This window comes from Daktulosphaira vitifoliae, unplaced genomic scaffold (assembly GCF_025091365.1).
Source record: "Daktulosphaira vitifoliae isolate Bord-2020 unplaced genomic scaffold, ASM2509136v1 Scaffold_1, whole genome shotgun sequence".
NCBI classification, from domain to species: Eukaryota; Metazoa; Arthropoda; class Insecta; order Hemiptera; family Phylloxeridae; genus Daktulosphaira; species Daktulosphaira vitifoliae.
In genome coordinates, this window is record NW_026099572.1 from 82,092,938 (window position 1) to 82,116,805 (window position 23,868).

Here is a 23,868-nt window from a genome sequence, read left to right on the forward strand (position 1 = left end):
CATGCACTTTTCCATTAAAACTGACACCATTCGCTGTTTTAGCTTCGATGCGAAGCTGAGAAGGTATTAATTTTACTATGATGTGTTTTTTTTTTATTTTTTTATTTTTTTTTATTTTTTTTTTTGTGTCTGTGAACGCTCAATCTCAGCTCTCGCTGGACCGATTTTGATGAACAATATGTCAAAAGATCACAAATCGTATCTAGTCGAAGACATTACCCTCAAAAATTGAAAAAAATTCCCTCGTTCCCCGTAAACGGGGGAAATCCCCCAAAAAATTACAAATTTAAAAATCGCTAATTTTCGATATTTTTTCAATTTTTTTTACTTAAAATTGCCATAACTTTTTTAAAAATGACCGAATCAATATAATTTTTTTTTTTATAGATACCTTAGATAATTACCTATCATTTTATATATTTTTGTGAACATTTGACCCTTTAACAGCCCAAAGGATGGGGTTTCAAAATGGTAACTTTTTTACAAAAAATTAACTTTTTCAACTTAACTTTTGAAAATGTTCCGGAAAGACTGACAATTTTATATATACCTTAAATTAAAGCTAATGTAATATACTTTAATTTGAAAAAAAAAAATTTGACCTCTGGACTTGTCTTCATGGTGAAAATGACTACCGTATGCAAAAATATGCTATTTTTGTGAAAAAATTCTTGATATTATATTTTACATTTTTTAACATTATGTTGCTATAACTTTTTAAAAAATGCATGAATCAACTTTATTCTTTAATGATAAATACTTTATATATACTTCTTTCATTCGACATACTTTTTTTTAAAATCGGACCATTTCCCTTTATACAGGGGGGGTGCAAACCTTTTAAAATGCGTATAGAAAGTAGAACTTTTTCAACTTAACTTTTGAAAATGTTCCGGAAAGACTGACACTTTTATATATATCTTAAATTAAAGCTTATGTAATATACTTTAATTTGAAAAAAAAAAATTTGACCTCTGGACTTGTCTTCGTGGTGAAAACGGACATCAAAGTTAAAGAAAAACGTACGATTTCCGTGAAAAAAATCTCGATTTTATATGTTATATTATTTAATTTATATTTTATATAACTTTTGGAAAAATGTATGGATCTATATTATTATTTTTTTATAATAAATATTGATATACCCCTTTCATCTGGCACGCTTTTTTTGTAAATCGGATCATACCCCTTTAACAAGGGGGGTCAAAACTTTAAACATGCGTATTGTTACTACGATATTTTCAATTTAATTTTTGAAAGTATTCCGGAAATACTGACACTTTTAAATATATCTTAAATTAAAGCTTATGTAATATACTTTAATGTGAAAAAAAAAAATTTGACCTCTGGATTTGTCTTCATGGTAAAAATGACTACCGTATGCAAAAATATGCTATTTTTGTGTTAAAATTCTGGGTTTTGTATTTTATTTTATTTTAAAATACCTGACAAGGGGAGTACAGATTTTCATAAATATTATATAAATTAAAATTGATATAGTATAGATAGTTAAACTTATTTAAATATGTTTGTTTCTTTTAAGTCGAGAAAAATAACTTTGAAATTTGAACTAGCTTAAATAGCCAATTTTTCAACCGCCGGAAGCAACGTACGGTTGCCGAGTTGGTAAAATTTATGTTTTACACGCTTGGGGTACGAGGTTCCAACCCGCATATGGCAATGAATTTTTTGCATTTTTTCTTAATTCTTTTTAAGTTAGTATAAATTTTAACTCGTTTGATTTTTATCACATTTAGATTCAATAACTTCAATAAAGATCAAGGATCCCATCACTTTAGTCGCCCCTTGCAAGAAGAAATTTCTTATTCGTATTAAAATTATTTTACTATATTTTAAGTTTTCGCTTCGATGCAAAGCCGAGAAGATATTTTTTTGTGACTATCATTTATTTTCTCTGCTCTAACTTGACCTACTTTTTTCAACAATACGTCAAATTACTACAATTCGTATCTAGTTGAAGATATTACTCTCAAAAATTGAAAAAAAAATTCTAATTTATCAATTAAACAGTTAGTTATTACATCGTCTCCATAAAGACAATTAAAATCATTAATTTCTAATGTTTTCAAAATATTTATTAACGAATGAAGTTTGATATGATAGGTTTCAACTACAAAATTAAATCATTTTACTTTGTAATTTAATAATTTTTTTACTCTATTTGTGTGTGCTACTACTAGACTATAATATTACAATTTTTTTTTGTAACATGTTGCTATATAAATCATTTCTAAAAAAAATGATTGTTTTTTCTCCTGAATTAACAATTGATTTTTACAAATATAATCAAATTTTATAATACACTCAATTGAGTAAATCTTTTTAACAACTTTGTTTTGATTGGTACATTTAGTTAAAGTAAATCATTAAAATTAATTAAGTTCTCAATATTTCAATTATAGAATCTTTTCAACAAACAACAAAAGTTCCTAGGAAATTATTACTATTACTTCTATTTAAGTTATCTATTACCATAAAAATGCAAAAAAATATTGAGCTTTTCTGATAAATTTACAATAAATAGTAATTATAAAACTTTCTGACTGCATATTGATCTTAACGATACAATTTTTTTAATTGTCATAAAATTTTCTATTTAATTATGTCAATGTCAAACTTACCAATTGAGCTAAAAGTTATGGTAAAATAAATTTTTTTTTTTTATTATAAACATTTACAACAATCAACTTTAAACGATTAACAAAATAGGTTAAATATGTCATTTTCCTTATTTTTAACTTATTAATAATCAAATTAATATTAAATATTATATCAAATCAGTATTAATTTAAAACAATTTTTTTTGTTCTTAATTATTTTTTTTTATATGTAAAAACTATTTTTTAATAATATTAAAACTTAGAAGTTATAGAAAAAGTCTAATTGCACATTTTAAAACATCGCGAAAAGTTGATTTAGAATAGTATATTTTTGTTTCTGATGGAAGTTCCTTGTAGTCCAGTGTATAAAACTTATAACTTTGTTAATTGTTATAACTTTATCAAAAATGACCAAATCAGTATATTTTTTTTTATTTAGATGCATGTCTTTATCTATCATTTGGTTTTTTTTATAAATCTAACCCTTTACCTGCCCACAAGAGGGATTCAAAATATTAACTTTTTTTTTTTTAGTTAAAGTAAATCATTAAAATTAATTCAGTTCTGGATATTTCAATAGTAGAATCTTTTTAAATATCAAAAATTACTTAGAAATGATTACTATGATTTCTATTTAAGTGTTCTATTACGATAAAAATGCAAAAAATAATGAGTTTTTCTGATAAATTTACAATAAATAATAATTATAAAACTTTCTGACTGCATATTAATCTTAAAAATAACATTGTTTTAATTCTCATAAAATTTTCTATTTAATGATTCATTCTAGTCAACGAAGGAGTAATTTTGCAGAATAGCAGAAAAAATTCCCAACAAACTTTTTTTTTTTTTGTTTTAATTAGGCAATTGGTGGATTATTCCAAAAGCAACATCAACTCTTATTTCTTTAATTATATCATGATTAGTAGTTCTTTGATTTTAAAATATAATATATGAATATATACTAATTATAATTATTAAATTTAGTATGAAATTGATATTTAATATTGTAATTTAAACGGAGAAATTATAAAAATAATAAAGAAGTTATATTTTGCTTTACTTTTACGTGTATAAAAATTTAAAGGGCTTGATACAATAATTTTCAATAAAAACTGTTTGTTACTATAAAAAAATGCACTGGACTACAAGGAACTTTCATCAGAAGCAAAAATATACTTTTCTAAATCAAATTTTCGCGTTGTTTTCAAATCTGCAAGTAGACTATTTCTATCACTTCTAATTTTTTATATTATTACTAATTATATATATAAAATAATAATTAAAAGAAAAAAAAATTTGTTTTCAAATTATTACTGATTTGATTTTTAATATGTTAAAAATAATCAGTCCAAATTTTCAATTTTAACCTATTTTTTTGGTTCTTTAAAGTTGATGAAAAATTTTTGATAAAGATTTATGAAAGTTTATAGTAAAATAAATTGAATATATTACCATAACTTTTAGCTCAATTACAAGTTTAAAATTGACATCTAGGCCTGTCAACAAAGGAAAAATTGCGGAAAAAATTTTGTTTTTTTAAAAGTTGAATTAAAATATGTATAATGACATACTAATAGTCCTCAAGATTGGAATTGAGCTTTTTTTTTAAATCCTCGCAAAAGTTCAAAAATATGAGCTTTCTTAATTTTCTCAAAAAAAAATATTTAACTTACAAAAAAAAGTTTCGCACAAAAGTTGTTTAAAAGACAATTATAAATAAAAATATAATCTTATATTTTTTCATTTAAACAAATATTTTTCGAGTTACATTACATTTAATATGAGTAATAAAATTTATATTCCATTTTTTTCATTTTACGGTTACTTTTTATCATGTTATACTTACATTAGACACAATGTTATAAATGCATATGTGTGTATGTGTGAGTTTATTTATTTATTGTATCATTAAAGTGTAGTGTATATTGAGATACAACCGATAGAGTAGGTAATTGATTTGACGCTATATTATTTAAACCCAACTAAACGCTAAATTGTACATTCCGAAATAACAATCATATTATGTCAATTGCCACCGGAATATCTGGTAATATTTTTCTTTTTCTTTGCCTTAATCCCAACTACTTGGGGTCGGGCACCCTTATCCTAAGCTTCCACTTGACACGATCTCCCACATCTTCTACGCTCACATCAGCTGTCCTCAAATCGCATTCAATAGCATCCCTCCATCTCTTTTTTGGTCTTCCTCTATCTCTTCTTCCTTCAACATTCATTTCTATAACTGTTCTTACAGCTTTCGATTCTTCTTTCCTCATACCATGACTAAACAATCTAAGTCTATTTTCTGTCATCTTATCCACGATTGACGCAACACCTATACTTCCTCTTATATGCTCGTTCCTTATCCTATCTTCTCTAGTCACTCCACTCATCCAACTAAGCATTCTCATCTCTGCTACACTTATTCTCTGCTCTACTTTCTTATCAACCGCCCAACACTATTAACCATACATCATAGCTGGCCTCACAATTTCATACTAAATTTAAAAACTATAATTAGTATTTATTCATATATTATATTTTAAAATCAAAGAACTACTAATCAGGATATAATTAAAGAAATAAGAGTTCATGTTGCTTTTAAAATATTTCACCAATTTCTCTAAAGGAAACACTATCTACAGATTTGCATCGAAGCGTTTCTTATGATAGTGATTTTAATCACTGTCAGATATCATCTATACTTATCTCATCTATGCCACGTCTATACTGTGCCTCGACCCCACTGTGCTACCGTTTTTTTTATATATGGGGCATATTACTGTCACCTTCCATTCTTCTGATATCTGTTCTTGTTGCCATATTTTCTTAATTAATTTCGTTAGCTTTTCTAAAAAATATTTTAATATTAAAAAACTTTGTATGATTCCTCCATCGTTTCGATCCTTTGTTGTTTGATTCCTACTCTGTTTTTCTCTCCTATTATAATCTTTCTGGTCCTATGAGGTATACTGTCATAAGCTCTTCCTTAGTTTGATTCTCTTTATTCTCAGTTGTATCATAACAGTTTATTACTGCGATGTTTCCCCATTTACACTTCAACTGTAGGAAACAAATTCATTCGCTAAGTGTTATGAAGTTTCTTACAAATGGTAATATGTTAATATGTTACTATAAACCCAACGCTATATTCATGGCTTTTTATCACAACTATAGAATATAGTTGCGTCACGAAGTTTGATGTTCCCTACATTCGTCCATCTGATCTCTTGTATGGCTACTATATCGCATAGATATCTCTTCAGTGCGGATAGAACTGTCGTCATTACTCCTGCTATGTACATCTTACGTATATTCCATGTCCCTAAACTAAAAGTTTGCAATTTATTTTTCATCCCAGGCTTTGCTGTTTTGTTTCGGAACCAAGATGTTTTTATGAATTGGGACCCAAGTTTTGAAGGATTTTTCCTCTCTCCTTACTGGTTACATTACTGGAACCAGCGAAGGGCTATTGCCACACCGGATGATGGGAGCGCCACTTTCCCTATGCCATTACCTACTAGAATTGTTCACCTTGGACTTTCTGCCAGTAGGAGCTTGGGACCCCGGGTTCGCTATGCCCGTACTACTAATTGCTTAGTACCCCCTCAGGGGAGAACTATTGTAACAAAAAAATATTTTAAGTATAAAGCACGTTTATTTAGTGTTAAATTAAACAATAAATACGATAATAATAAGACGATTACGTATTATTCTAGTTCATATCAATGAGCACCCATCTGATAAAATCCATGGGGGAAGAAACCATTGTTTTTAATAATCAAATATTTTTTTTTAAATATACTTTTGGAAATTATTTTTATCAATTAATTTTGCTGAATGTAATAATTATACAATTAAAATTAACATGTGTTTATAATCTAGAATTTCAGTGGAAAATGTTCCCACTTGTCCCAATGGGTGCCTATATTATATTCAATGACTTTAACTAATTAAACCTAATGGTCACTAAAAATTCTAAAAACTTTGAATTTCGTTTTAAAACGAAGAGATCTAACACAGGAAAAATTCATGTTAGAACTTCTCTAGAGAACGTATGTCAGTTTAATGAGATTTTTTTTGTGATCCGTCATTGAAAATCTTTTATATTTTGATTGTATTTGGAAATTTAAGAAGTCATAGTAATGCACAAAATATAAGAAACCATAGAAATACTCAAAAATTAAAGAAGCTACTGAAATGCTAAATAAAATAATATTTTATTTAATAAAGACATATTAAGTCTTTATTTTTACATTTCATTTAATTATAAAATCGTTTAAGTCATAGATATTTTAATGAATTGATTAGGAATGTGAAGTTATCATGACCTCATAAAATATGATGTTTAACCAAAGATAACATCGTTTATTTGCAACAGTGCATGTCTTAAAATTTTATAGATTGAGACTTTTCACTAATGTAATGTACTTTTCACAAAAGTAGTTTAGTTAGGTAGTTGAAATATACAGGGCGAATATTCACTTATTATGAAACATTTAATAAATCGAAAAATAAAAATAATATTAATTACTTTTTTATTAGTTCAATATTTTTCTAAATGTATTAATCATACAAAAAATTTTATGGTCATCCTTTATAGCTTATAAAGATGTCAACTTTGATTTCTCAAATGGTTAAACATACATAATTAAATAAATTATTTGTTTGATAATAATCCAATTAAGAAAATGACTGGTCAATAATAACTTTTGAACCAGTATATCGGAAGTTATTACCAGTTTAAATTAATGACTGGTGTTGAAGAGTGGGTGCTGCTATTTTTATAACTAGGCATTTCCCGGCCATACTATTCCTCTCTCGTAGATATAAATATGTCAATAACTTCAACCAAAAATAATTAACATCCCAATTAATGACCAAAATAAATATTTTATACTTTTTTTGTTTACCAAAAATTTATTTTTTATATTAACAAGATTTGATAGTTTAAAATAATGGTGTTATTTATTAACAGCAAGTAGGAAAATGTTTTTATTTCTAAAAAGTAACTTTGTATTTAATTAAATTTTAAAATTCAACTAAAATAAATACCAACTTATCTTAATGATTTAGTAGAAATATCTACTGCATTCATTGTAAAATTGTCACTAAATACTGCAGAGTACTTTAATTAAATATACATAGATAGACCTAAAACTGAAATCTTAATATTTAATATTTAAATTTTAGAACTTAATTTTTAATCCCCCAATTGGTGGGGGATTCTGTACATTTTATTTTTATTTCTCTATAGAATTAAATGTAAAAAGTAATTGAATTTCTATTCTTAATTAATTTAACTATTAATGACTTTAATATACTTTGACTCTATTCGAATTTATAAACTAATAGAACACTTATAAAAAAATCGTTTTCATAAAAGTCTTATTTTCTTTTTATTTGTACAAAAAATTAAGATTTAAATTGTTGATTTGTTAATGATACACAATGTAATAGCAATAAATTTTCACTCGATAACATCTTAGAATTTTACTTTAAATATCACATAAAAAAAAGTTTAATTTTTAAATAAGTTAATTTTGCCTTTTTACTTAAATTTCAGTAAATAAATAATTGTACATATAATACAAATAAAAAAATAACTGATTTATAAAACGGAAGGAATATCTTCATTCAAACATTTTTATTACAACATTTATTACAATTTAGCCACAAAGGCACATATAAAATCAATATGATCCAAATTCATCGATCCACAACTGGTATTTTTCGATGTCTTGATTTGTTACAGTCTTTCGACATCTTTGAATAGCTTCATTAAAATCTTGCACTGTGACAGGTAAATCAATGTCTGCGCGTTTAATATTTTTTATTTGGTCTGGTGTTTGCCCGACAATTTTTCGTCTCATTCCCATCATAGCAGCATCCCTACATACATTGGCAATATCTGATCCTGTATAACCTCTTAATTTATTAACCACGTATCGATAATCGAAAGAGTCATCAAGGTTTACACTTTCTAAGCATAGTTTAAGTAAAGCCATTCTTGATTCATCTAAAATTCAATTAATTAATACACAAATATGTCAAAAACTAGTTTTATATTAACACAGGTATATTAGAAAGGGAAGGCGAGAAGAGGCCGTTACTCAGTGGATTTTATCTTTTTAAAATTAAATTTCATTCAATTAATTAAGAGTTTTCAATTTTTCATTAATAAAATGCAAATTTCACCTTAGTTGTATAAAAAAATAGAAATGTATCAATAATTTTAAATTGTAAAATGTATAATTTTGTGATTTTTCCTCATATAATTTACATTATATTTATAAATTATGCAAATATGTTATGTACTAAAAATGATAGTCAGCAGTGGCGCGTATTTAGAAATTCATAATATGTAAATAAAATTTCTTTAGTTGACAACTACAGTAGTTGACAACCTGAATATTGATTTATTCTTTTAGATGATTATGAGTTAAGAAAAAAAATGTAAAAATTTTTATATCAGCATAGTAAGGACAATATACAATTGACTTTACAAATTATATACAAAATAATATATTTGTATATAATAAAAATTGATCACTTGTGGCTAATTACTCAAAATTCATACCCACTATAAGTGTGTATATACTTTTTATAACTACAATAATTAAACAACAAACCGTCTGGTAATGGTAAATATATTCTCTTTTCAAAACGTCTTCTAAATGCGTCATCGATATCCCATGGATGATTGGTGGCTGCTAGAACCATTATAGACGGACTATTATCATCCTCACTATAAACAATTTATAAAGTTCAAAGTTAAAACAATTTTAAATTAAATTAAATTAAATTCTATAAGTATTTTTTTTACTTAATGGAATTTAATCCATCCATATGTATCAGAAGCTCAGCTTTGAATCTTCTGGATGCTTCATGTTCACCTTCTGAGCCACGTAAAGAACATAGAGAATCTACTTCATCAATAAATATTGTAGATGGTGAATGTACCCTAGCCATTTCAAACAGGAGTCTAACTAGTTTTTCTGACTCTCCTCTGTATTTTGAAGTCATTGTTGAAGATGAAACATTGAAAAAAGTTGTTCCACATTCAGTAGCTACTGCTTTTGCTAGCATGGTTTTTCCAGTACCTGGCGGCCCAACCATTAAAACACCTTTCCATGGTCTTCGAATACCCTAAATGTACATTTATAAAAAACAAAAAATATTATTACTATTTTATATTTTAACCATAAATATATTTATAATTAAAACTTTTTTAAATGACAATAATAATAAATCGATATATAAAAATAAACAGTTATATAAGGCTAATTATAGATACACAAAATATTTTATACCTTAAAGAAATCTGGCATCAGCATTGGCAACACCATAGCTTCTTGCAATAAGGTTTTTGCGTGTTTTAATCCAGCTATTCGGTCCCATTGTATACTAGGATTTTTTTGTAAAATATCTTTTTCTATTATGTCTATTAAATGAGTTTCATAACCAATAAGTGATCTTGATTTTTGTGTTTGTTTTTTTTGTTCAGGAGGTCGAGCAGTTGCTGGAGCTTGGGGAAACAATGGCGGTATAACTGGTTTTGTTCTAAATCCACCAAGATGTGAACAACACCTTAAATAGTTAAAATTTTAGAGAAAAAAATATTAAAACAATATTATTTAATGATAATTGTATTGATTTTAATAATGTTTATTTTATAGATTTCTACCTATCTTTCCTTAACGCTATTGCAGGTAATAATTCTGGATCGCTTTTTCTGAGCGAAGCGGCCCATTTTTCTGACGGACCATTAGGTCTACGTTGTTGTTGATTTTCATCTGAAAATTGAAAACAAGACAAGTGCAATGAAGGTTTGGGATATATTTATATAAAATATTACAATAAACATAGTATTTTAAAATGTACTTAGATAATAATTGCTTTAATAATATAAATTTCAATCATTGTATACTCACTTACATGAAAGTTAACATCTCAGTTTAAGAATTTAAGTTTAAAATATAACAGGACTTATTTATCAAAATGCCACAAGTTTTAAAAAAATGTATTATACCAATAATCTATGTTTTACAGCAATACTATAGAAAAATATTCAACTTTAATTATATTTGTAAATTATAAAAATTAGTAGGTATGTAAAGATACCAATGGTTCTTTATGGAAAATTTAATATACTTTGTTAATTTCCCCAAAAAATGTTTCAAGAACTGGGAACACTCAGTTTCATCTAAATTGTATAAACGATTTTATTTTCATATGAAGGGCAAAAAATGTATAAGATTTCGACCCATTGTTGAATTTATATTAATTTTTTTAATTTACCATTATATGCTCTATTAATATTGGGTGTTGATTTGTGAATTGTTTGAGTTTGCTGAGACGATTGTCTATAAATGTGAGACCTTTTTGATGATTGGTTCGTCCGTCGAACTGGTTTTGAAAATGATGTAAATGTTGAAAAAGGATCTAACAACGAATCCATCATTCGTGCAACTTCTTGTTGAACAATCCATCCTGTTGGTGTATTATTGGATTGTCTATAGTAAGTAAAATACTGCATTATTTATAAAATTTAATAAATAGATATTTCTGTATAACATGTAAATAAGTATTTTTATTAAATATAATACTATAATAGTTTTATACTTTTTAAACAAAATATAAAATATCAATTTAAAATAATTTTTCGTACATGTATTGTAATTAAAATAATTATTTTTAGTTAAAAAAACTATTAATATATTAATTAGACGTCATGTTCTAGGATATAAGATCAATAAAGTGTACTTACTGAAAAAATGGATCATTTATAAAAGGGTTATTCTGTGTGTTAAACCAAGCCATCGCAATTAATTAAAATATATACGTATAAAATCATTCATTATAGTCAATAAACAATTTATATATTTTAAAAAACCTAGTTTTTTTATATAAATGATTTTATATAGAAATAACTATTCGTAACTAATGGGAAACAGCAGTGTAGTCATGGTAATCAAAGTTATACTCGCCCAAGTACTAAATATTATGTTTAACTAACAGGAAATATTCAGCAACCCTTGCTCAAAGTAATTTGACTGATTCTATAAATGTAACTCAATATTAGAAGCCTACAAGTTACCAATGTGCAAAAAATAATGAAAAAGTAGCTGATTTTACTTAAATCAAATAAATCTTTTGACAATTTTTCACCCCATGGGAACCGACCTCATGATAATTCATTTGTGATAAAATGGTTATAGGTATTTCTTTTGCAACTATACATTACTAAAAACCTGAAATTTATGGAGTAGTTTTTTTTAGATAAAAAGGTAACAAAAAATCATTTATGCCTGAAAAATTAGTCTTAATAAAACCACTAAAAATATTATTACTTGTTTAAATAATCAAAAATTAACGTATAAACTTACAAATTGAAAGGGTGCTAATTATGTCTACAAAATAATTATTAAGCTTTTTTTTTTATAAACTTTACTTAATCTAAAGATAAAAAAGTTAATTTCCTAGAAAATTATTTAAAAATCTTATTCAAATATGTCCTGAAATGGGTCAAAAATAGTCACGCAATTCAAACTCAGCAGAAAAACTGTTGGGTATAACTTTGGTTACATACTTTAAAAACTAAAAGAAATACCATAATCCACCCCACGCCTGTCTGTTATTTCATTGACCCCTGTTCCCTTACACGGATCGATAAATTAAATATATTTTCTTGTAGGCAAAACTAATCTAACCCTTTATAAAATAAACTCAGTGGTTTTAATGTTTTTTAAAACTACTTTGATAAGTGAGTAAATAATTTTTTATGTATTAACGATGTTATAAAATTTGAAATGAATTGACCAATTACAAAAGAATGCAAATCTAATAATAATATTGTTTTAGGTATACATTTTTCTAGAACGGGACTTATTTATTTTTAAAAATTGATCTTTAATAGTTGAACTAAAAGAAATTTTCCTTAAGTCAAATATTACTAAGGTCATTTATTGTCGAGAAAAGTGTCTAGAATTTTGTAAATCCAGGTACAATCAACCTTTTTAATACTCATTTTAGAGAAGAACATATTTGATATTTACCTGATTTTAATTTAACAATTAATTTTTCTGATAACCTTTTTTTATTAATATTTAAATATTTTCCTATATTAGTTGTAGAATCACGTGTTTTTAAGATTTGGGTCCACGCCTCTGCTTCCTGAGTTAGTTGTATAGGTAACTAAATATAAGAATAAAATAGGCAATGTATACTTTAAATGTGCCGGTAGCGCAAATTTTAGAACTCATTATGACTAATTTATCAACGGCAATTCTAATTTGTAGTTATGTATTTCTATTGTCTTTGTATATGTCCATATTTGCACTAAATTAAAACAAATATTGAAATAAATTTTCAATTAGTATAAATAATTTAGAACTTTTTTTTTTATCTTTCAGTTTAAAGAGTTTCCCGCCAAAAAATCGAAAAATGTATAAATGTATTATCATTTTCATAATCTTATATTAACTCTACAGTAACATGGTATACTTCAATTTAATTTATTTTATAAAACAAAATTTTTGATATAAAACAAAATTATACATGAAAAAAATTTAATGAAAATATTTTTCAATTGTTAAGAAATGAATGAAATAAGAATGATTAATTATTGGTAATTTTAGTTGTTACTTTAATAATAAAACTAAAAAGTTTTATAAAATATGTATTACTTAGGTATTAAACGAATTGGAAAAAACTTTAAGGTGCGGTAAAATGCGAAACTCCCTTATAATTTCTGATTATAATTGTCCACTACTCATTTCTCACTCTTAAATTAAATACTCAACAGTTTATCAGAAAAAATCATAAATTTTCTGTGGGTCAATTCACCTCAGCTTGTGGAGGATCGGATTTTGACAACGGGGAGGTTAGAAAGTGAAACACTTCTCATTGATAACTATTTAAATTAATATTATAGGTATAAAATTTAATCAATTTTGTACATTTTTTTTTTTTACTCATTACACTTTTTGATAAGTAATAAATGGGTAAATTTGGGTTAACATACCAAAGAAAAAAATAATTTTTAGTTGCGACCCTGGGTTTATGCAAATCATTTTGATAAGTAATAATTTATAAATCAGATATCGAAGGTTTCTGTTCATTCGGCGTAATGGATATGCAATTTTACTACACTCAGAAAATTATATCATAATGGAACAGTAATTTTAAGATTTAAGTTAATGAAAAATCTATTATAAGACATCTTATTATAATTGTAGTAAAAAAAAAAATTTTATAAATTCAATAATTTTAAGATAAGAATGTTTTAAAAAATTATGATTGTGTATTTATAAATGAAGAATAAATAGCACAGAGTTATTGGTAAAGCTATCAATTAGTTTTTTTTTTTTTTTTACATATTCTTAAGTATTAGATAAATATTCAGTTTTAAGAGATTTTAAAGGCTTTAGTGTATATTACAAAAAATAATATGTTCCTTTGGAATCGCCTATATGTGCTCTAGGTGTCTCAATATCAATGTTTTGAAAATATTAAAATTTATCAATTTATGTTAAAAAATAATAATTTTTCAAAAAAATGTAATATGCATTGAAGTCAATGGAAGGTTTTCAGTTGTATTAATTAATAGAAAAGTATCAAGTACTACAATAAGTCCTTTTTTTTGAAAATTATTGTAATGAATAAAAGTTATCAATGTGTAGTATTTTACACATTGATTTAATTTTTAAAAATTTGTTGTGTTAATAAATAGCTATAATACTTTTTTAGTAAAATGTTTTACATACCCAGATGGAAGTTTATATAAATGCCTTGTGGTGACGGGGACAGTCATTTGTATTTCGAATTCGACGTTTCGGTTACTTTCGGACATGACGCTGTTGTGACGACTGAGGGCATAATATTATACTCAGCGTATGAAACAGAAGGGAGGAGTGTTGTTCGGACATAGGTCATTGTCGCTATGCATAAATGTAGTTGCCCTCATATAACCGTACTAACAGAAGGGACATTGGCCTTAAAAATAATTATTTGGACATTTGAAAATGCAAATATTTACACCCGAAAGCTATCATGAGTTAAAATTATGGTTGATGGTATACAATCAATTATTGATATGGCATAAAACTCTTAATATATGAAAATAATCAGTGGTTTTTGATTTTTGTAACATTTAATAATAAGTGAACTAATAACAAAAAATATAATTTTTCTTACTTTATATTAATTATAGGAAGCCTAGTCAATTCTCCATTGTCGATAGAATGAAAATGAGAATGATTTTTTACAGGAGCAAAATTTTTTCGGTTGTAATTTTTCTGTTGTTCACCAGTTCCCATATTTTACGAAGTACATTCGAATATGTTACTAATGATTAAAATCATAATTGTGTAAACATCTAGTAGAACGAATATTAAAGAAACTAAACGGTAGAAATAACATTTTGTTACTGTCCTTTGGAGCAACGAACTTTTTTGAAGTGTAAAGGAAGGGAACTAGTAAATTATTAAAATATGATGTTAGAAAAACTATACTACTAAAACTAGAACAACGACCTAAATGATAGTATAAACTTTCAATGCACAACAAATGTCTGACATAAATGGAATATTTAGGTCTTAAAAAATTTTCCTAAAGAATGGTCGAAAGCATTTGGCATTTAACAAATTAATGTATAAATTAAAATAACATTTTTTAATTAAGTAAAAAATGATTTGTGAAATATTGTATGACTTCTTTTGCCATTTCTATATTATTTTAGTTAGACGATAAATTATTAAAAAAAAACCCAAAAATATATTATAGTTTGATGAGCAATTCTATTCTAAGTCGTAAATCTTTTTTGACTTTAATTATTTCGTCTCTTTAATTACAGTTTCTTTCACTTTTCTTAGACATTTTCAAATATTTTGTTCATTTGTAAGTTAGATTTTAATTTTTTTAAGAAATCGATGAAGGAGAAAAAAATTATTTCCGGTAATTTACTTACATGTTCTAATATTTAATCGTATAAAATATTTAAATATAATAACTATCTGCTTCAATGAACCCAAAAGTCAACCTTTCATTATAAAACAATTTTTATAAATATTTTTCTATACTTGGCTTGTTTTATTTACAAAACATTTTCTAGAGAAATTGTTATAGAACATTTAATTATATTGAGAACTTTCATAAAATCTTTCAATAAATATGCAATTTAGGGAAAATAGGGGATAATATAGGGGATAATATTAGTAACTGAATAATTAAAATTAATTAATTAGCCAAGTGATTATGTAAGATCTTGTTTGATAAGAATTATCTATTCTTATACTTCGTACTATCTGTACGGGTATGTGGGGAAAAATAAAAATTGCGGCTAAAAAATATCAAACTGTAATTATGAAATCAAAATATCTTGATTATACGTATAGTCTTATTAAAAAATGATATTTCTATTTAAATTATTATACCTATGTTACTATCGATTATCTTATTTTCCCTCCAATGTTGTCAACATTCTTGTTATCAAAATTACGAATTTTATCAATTACTGTATTTAACTTCAAAGGAAATTTGCTGAATTCAAGATATAGATTTAATACTTTAAATAACTCAATTCAATTTTAAATTTTGTTCCCATAAATTTAAAAATTAAAACTTAATTAAAAAAATCAGCTGGGCAAAATAAATTTTGCCTCAGTATGAAAAAATTATAAAGCTTAGCATAAATAATTTTTTAATTGTTATTTGTTATATGCGAGGTTATTAAAATAAAACTCGTTTATTATGATACTGAATAATATTCAATACTATTTCTATAATTTATATTAAAGATTAATAAAGTCAAATTTTAATTGTATATTAGATGATGAGAAATATGTCTGTAACATATCAGTAACTATGTCTTCTCTACTCGCCAGGATTAGAGTACATTGTTAATTAATGCTAAGGCTATTTGAGAAGATATTAACATTAAAGAATCTTCAAAAGAATATAATGTTACTTTTTCTACATTATAAAACTAGATAGTTACCTAAAGAAGCTGCATTGAAATCAATAAGACGTAAAAAAAATTTGGAAAAGACTATTAAATTTTATTAAAAATCATATTTTACTCATGAAAAAAAGTCATTTGGTTTGACTACCATAGACTTTGAATTATTATCATATTGATATGCTATCAAAAATAATTTAACCCAATATTTCAACAATGAAAAAGCAAAAGCTGAGAGTGATTGGATAATTTAAAAAAAAAGTCCAAAAATATCTCTTATGTAATTTTAGAAAACTTCAACAACTTTTAATAAGTACAACATTAATAAAATTAACATTAGATCTATTTAATAGCTGAGTGAGTTAATGGCTAAATATAGTTTGAGACCAAGTCGAATTTATGACTGGGATGACCACTGTACTAAACTAACCTTATAAATTAATGTTGCTTAAAGGAGACAAAATAAAAAAAAATATATATGTAAATAGTATTAATGTTCCGATCATATTTATGTTAATTTACTAATCAAAAATAAAATAAGAGTAATATTTGAGAAAAAATAATTTAAATTAAATAACAAAAAACAAGATTTCAAAATTCAGATCATTTTAACATCTGAAATGAACCAATAATTTAAAGTGATTTACCAGAAAATAACAACAATAAAAAACTACAGAATAAATTAAAAACAAAACCTTAAAAAATATTACCTCTAAAACTCCAATAAATGAACCAGCCAATAGAGTTAAAAAAAAATTTATTTTTAATATATTTAAAGAAATTATTTTATTTCTTTAAAATTAATACACATAACAAGAATTTGAATATTACTTTTGTATTCCAATTAAATTTTACCTATAGTTGACAAAATGAAACATTTTTTAAGATTACTAAAATAACTTATAATAATGACCAGTTTTACATAAATTTATTCCCAAAACCCAACATGCTATAGAGGGTAGTAGCTATTTTACACATGTTAGGGAGTCAAAGATGGTTCTTGGCCAGGTCAATGATAGACAGGACAGGTTTGTACCATACACTAGACATCCCCAATAAGAAAATCACAAAAAAAAAACTCGTAGGAACCTTAGGCAATGAACCCGGAACCCTATATACCGATTAAATAATGTTAACTTTATCACTCAATTATATAGACATGGCAATTCAAACCTTAATGTGTCATTAATTTTTCCCTCGATTTTCCTGTATACTATTTATGTGCATGGTGAACTGGAATTGTTAAATTCTTTAAAACAACTTTCTATTATACTGCAAATAGTTTTAATTACTTATTTCTACATTGGAAACTTTTTACTTAAATAACTTATTTCTTTTAAAGGTAATAAGTTTCACTAAACATGTATATATGTATTTTTTTTATTAAATGCATTAGTTTAAAATTATTGGTTATAACATCAATGATAAGATTGCCACATAGTTTTAGTATTTATTGTTAGCAAAAAAAGTCCAAATAATTGTAACAGCAATATTAAATAAATTACAAGTTATGGTTTCTTTTATTTTTACAGAATACACAATTTTACTGTTTTGAATATTTAACTTTAAATATCAGCTTTTTCAAATAAACTGAATTTTATAATTTACTATACAGCTAGTTTTTACAAACAAAAGATTTGAAAATATTATATGAATTCATTAAAAAAACGTGCAAAATTAATACTTTAACAAAAATAATTGATTACTTTTAAGTAGTATATGAAATAAAATAAAAATTCAATTATGTATTTCTTAAATATTTTGATTCTATAAAAATGGCAAGATGGTAAATATACCCAATGAGATACTTTTAACTGTTCTATACTAATAATTTTAAATTAAATGTTTTACTTGAAATTAACAAAGATGATTGGTGAACATGAGTAGTTTCAAATTTTCTTTTATAGGTTTCGTTGTGAGCATTCCTAATTCAAAAGCTAACACAGCCATTAATTAACTTTATATTCAAATAGGTTCTAATTGTCTTAATACTTAAGGTGAACAAAAAAATGTATACAAAATCTCACAAAAATATACAATTAAAAAATAATAGTTGGTTAATTGCCGAAAATCATATTTTAGGAAGAACCAAATTCATTCATCCACTTTTCATACTTGGCCAAATCATCTGAAGAGACACTTTTGTTACACTTTGCAATAGCCTCATTAAAATCTTGAAAAGACACAGGTAAATCAACTTCTTCTTTAGCCAATTGACGAATCTGATCAGGTTTTAAGCCTGCTATCTTACGGCGCATTGACATCATCGATGCATCCCTAGGATTATATTATTTGAATTTTTAAATACCTACATCACAAATATTTAAAACTATCTGTTATTTACCTGCAAACATTAGTGATATCAGCACCAGAATATCCTTTTAGTTTAGTGGCTATTTCTGATAAACTTACATCAGGCTCAATTTTAACATCTCGTAAATTTATTTTTAGAAGCGCTTCTCGACCAGCACCTTATGATTTTATAAAAAAAAAAATTAAACATATTTCATGGCATTAACGAATTATTTATTGCAAATGGCAATTTTACAAAATATTACTATGTATAAAATTCAAAAATGCCACAAAGATGTTTAAAATAAATTGACCACAATTTTTTCCATTGTTAAGCTAGTAAAAATATAGTACAGTTTTGTATGTTCAATCAACTTACTGTTTGGTAATGGAATGTATATACGTTTTTCCAGTCTTCTTCTAAGTGCTTCATCTATATCCCATGGGAAGTTAGTGGCAGCCAAAACCATAACAATGCGACTTGCACCTGATTCTTCTTCAGTAGCTGTATCACTTAGGCCATCCATTTGAACAAGAAGTTCAGATTTTACTCTTCTAGATGCTTCATGTTCAGATTCTGATCCTCTTCGAGAACACAGAGAGTCAATTTCATCAATAAAAATTGTTGAAGGCGCATGAAATCGAGCCTTTAATAAAAAAATGTAATTTATATAAATTTAAAAAAATTAATTAACTTATATTATATTACCATTTCAAATAACAGTCTAACAAGTTTTTCTGATTCTCCCCTATATTTTGATGTAAGAGTTGACGAAGAAACGTTAAAAAAGGTAGTTTTGCACTCTGTAGCGACAGCCTTGGCTAACATAGTCTTACCTGTACCAGGTGGCCCAACCATTAACACCCCTTTCCAAGGTCGTCGAATTCCCTTTAAAACAATATTAAATTTTATGTACAATAAAAAGAATTTTTGTTTAAATTTTTACCTTAAAAAAATCAGGCATCCACATAGGAAGTACTACTGCTTCTTCTAACAATCGTTTAGCTTCATCTAATTCAGCTATATCAGACCATCTAATATTGGGATTTTTTTGTACAATATCTCTTTCTACAAATTTTAACATCACATAATTTCTTTGATTTATAATAATCCACTAACTTTAAGAATACAAAAATACCTAGCATATCAACAAGGTCCTGATCATAAGCAGAACAATCAAATTTTTTTTCTTCTTGCTTCAATTCTTCTTTGTCTTCTTTGTCTTTTTCATTTTTATCACTCTGTAAATTTTATACTATTAGTACAAATCTAACTTTATAAAATTGAAAATGTAGTAAATTAGTATTATAAATTTAACCCTTAAATTATATATTTTGAAATATTAACATATTAGAAAAATTACCGATCCATTAGTATGCCCATTTGTATCTTTTTTTAAAGTTTTTTTCATATCTTCACTTTTTTTGGATATCTGAGATCTCGAAGTACTATTACGATTATTAGTTTGACCAACTTTTAAGTTTTTATTAGTGACACGTGAAGATTCACTACGGCGAGAATTTTTTTGAAGTTTGACTGGGGGTCCAGGTTTATGTTCTACAGGAGATGGTGGTGGCCACACATCAGGATCATTATTATTAGCAGGTGGCCATTCAAGTGAGCCACTACCATTTACAGGTTGACGTGTAGTTCCAAACCATGATACTCCATCAACAGGTGATATATCATTATTTCTATTGTTTCTATTCACTAAACACATATTTTATAATAATTAGAAAACTGAAANCCAGGTTTATGTTCTACAGGAGATGGTGGTGGCCACACATCAGGATCATTATTATTAGCAGGTGGCCATTCAAGTGAGCCACTACCATTTACAGGTTGACGTGTAGTTCCAAACCATGATACTCCATCAACAGGTGATATATCATTATTTCTATTGTTTCTATTCACTAAACACATATTTTATAATAATTAGAAAACTGAAAAAAACAACTAAGAATAAAATTAAATATAGGAATATTTAGAAAATAAACAATACAATAATTTTTAAATAAATATAGAAAAGAAATATTAAAGAAAATATTTATGTTAACTACATAACTATATATCATACATAAAAAAAAAAATAATAATTTCTTACGTGCATGACTAGATGTATTTAATGGCCTTTCATTTCTTTCAAATTCACTACTACGTACTTGCTTTAATTTGTTTAAAGTATTTGTATATGCTTTCAATTGATCATATTCATCTTGTATTTGTCGTTGAATCTATCACAATATATAAATCTTATACTAATAATTATTCAAATAGTAATTTTTATTTTAAGGATATAATATCAATAACTAACATTACGCCAAGACTCTCTTCTAGATTGATTATCAATTGTGGACAAAAAACGCCCTAATTGCAATTTAGCACCTTCATAGTACACTAAAGATGATTCATAATTGCCAGTCAAAGCCATCTCTCGAGCCATATTGATGCTTCCACGTATCTCATCAATCGATACTGCCATTACTGTCATCACAGCTGCAATGAAATTAAGATAAAATGGTGATTAATGATCAAGGATGCTCAGCTGAATAAGTAGTAACAGCTTGGATCGTTATTGTTAATGACTTATCAAGAACTACATTTTTCTATTTTAATAAAAAAATAAATTATACCTTAAATTAAGTATTTGGACCGCAGGAACAAATGAACTAAGCAAATCGTTTGAGTATTCCATGTGGAAGATTCTTTACTAGTGCCCATTTTTGAAAATAAATAATCTTGGAGAAAAAAGAAACATAATTCATAATAACATAAAATAGCAAAAAAAAAAAAATTATAATTTGGCTGCAAAGTTATACCAAACAAAGTGTTAGTCAGACAGTTATCACATTTAATAGAAGATTTCTTATTTACAAATTATATTTTGTAATTAAAACTGAACATAAGTTAATTAATATGATACTAGTGAACATTGTCACAATTGACTTGCAGTTTTGATTTCATTTTATGAAAAAACCACTGTTTATCAAAATCATATTTTTGAGGTATACTTTAGTATTTAAACTATATGATGTTGTAAACGATCTTATCTGTTATCTAGTAACCATCTTTGTATTTTACATAAAAAAGCGGGATTAATGAAATTATAAAAATAAAAAAAATCGTTAAGTATTGTAAACTAATAAAATTTAAAATATATTGTTAATATTTAAACTATTTAATACAAGTCATTACTAGTTATCAAAGTAATAGCTGAAAACGATTTTTTAATAATAATATATTTATTTATTACGGTAAGTTAATCATAATAAGTTATTTCGTGTAGTTTAGCATTTTGCTGCTTTAATTAACTTTAAGTTGTTTTATTTAAAATACTTACATTTATAAATATTTAATAATAAATACTAATTTCTAAATGTTTGAAGGAGCGAGGCATCCTAGCCTTACTCTAGTTGCGTTACTGCAACTATAGGGGGTTTTAGGGATTTAATACCCTCTGAAATTTTTAAGTGGATGTATATATACATATAGAAATATATAATATAACAAATTGTATGTATTAAAAGCAGTCCCTCTTAAAATTGATCATGAAAGCTTGCTCGCGCTAGTAGTTGACACCAACTCATAATAATATGGTAATTAATTGATTCTATTTTTCTTAATCAATTTTTGCTATTAAAAAATATATATATGTTGAAGTTCCCTTATGTTTTTGGGGTATTATCACTTAAAATTATATAATTTTCTTTTTATTTTGTGTTAGAATATTTTTATATAAATACTTTTTATAATAGTAAATATTAAAAAAGTAGCGTACAGTAGGGATCCTTCAAAGTGGAAATGAGACTTTTTTTTTAATTAGTATTGAGTGATATCTGATAGTGATTATAATAAGGACATAGATTTTAATCACTATCGAAAAACGCTTCAGTGTGTATTCGAAACAAATTAAAAAAAATAATATTTAACAAAAATACGTTTTTTGACTGAATAAATTACCGGAACGTTTTTTTTTTTCTAATCATATATTAAATGTATGTAATAAATGTATGGCTTAAATCATTTTATTAGCCTTTAAAAATATATATCCCTTATAAATTATTTTATGACTTATGCTAGAATTATCGATATAATCTAAAATTTGATTGTGAAATAAAAAGTACGTTATAAAATTTTTTAAAAATTTCGATAACATAAGAAATATTCCATATCACAATAAGTCATGCTTTTTTAATGAAACTATTCAAGTATTTTGTTAGTTGGCTGGAACTTTTTAACGAGATTTTTAACCTGTCTTCATCGTATTAATGTTACATTAATAATTTAACACTATATTTATTTATTTTATCGACATATATTGACTATTTATTGCATTTAAAACTATTACATTCTAATAACCATTGGAAATAAATTTCGAAACAATTATTTGTTCAGACAGCCATGTAAATAGTATATTTGTCAAAATAATATTTAATTTACTATTTACCGATAGGCCACTGACAAAGTATGTCTTCTAGTTATGCCTAGACACTGCTACAATAGAAAAAGTAGGAAATTTTACATTTTTTATCGTTTATAAAAGAACTATTTTTTTTATTATGCAAGGGAATTATTAAAATATGATATACTCCAATATTGATTGTACATTATATTAGATAACTTTAAAAATGTAGAATTTCATAGAAATTGTAAAATAATATACCACGTTATTGTTTATTACATAAGCGTTAATGTATAATTATGTTAGTCATACCATAATGTAATTAAGAAAGTAATACATTTTTAATTCCTTGAGCTAGTCAAATAGTTCCTAACATAGGTACTATATTTAGTTATTCGTTAATATTAAATTTCACGCTTAAATCTCATATTGTATTATATGGGAAAGAATCATTAAAATTTTAATTAAAGTTTATCTTGTCAATTTAGTAATTATGTAAATGTTTAGGACAGCAAATCCGTAAATGGAGAAATATTTTTATCTTTACCACGGATGTAAAATATATACAACTCTTAAGTTTTTAAATGAT

General features: G+C 25.5%; 1 protein-coding gene across 1 annotated transcript; it reads right to left on the reverse strand.

Annotated features, from left to right (window-relative positions):
• Positions 1-8,233: 8,233 nt before the first annotated feature.
• LOC126895838 (putative cell division cycle ATPase) lies at positions 8,234-21,892 on the reverse strand. Its single transcript, XM_050668111.1, has 17 exons — positions 21,511-21,892; positions 21,192-21,373; positions 20,982-21,111; positions 20,241-20,587; positions 20,016-20,118; positions 19,824-19,945; positions 19,586-19,765; positions 19,256-19,523; positions 18,929-19,055; positions 18,664-18,861; positions 14,393-14,494; positions 10,926-11,140; positions 10,312-10,420; positions 9,938-10,214; positions 9,451-9,773; positions 9,257-9,372; positions 8,234-8,643 (listed from the first exon to the last, which is right to left on the reverse strand). Exons 2-17 carry the CDS (start codon positions 21,366-21,368, stop codon positions 8,318-8,320), a joined length of 3,120 nt encoding a protein of 1,039 aa, XP_050524068.1. The 5' UTR covers positions 21,369-21,373; positions 21,511-21,892; the 3' UTR covers positions 8,234-8,317.
• Between the last annotated feature and the right edge of the window lie 1,976 nt (positions 21,893-23,868).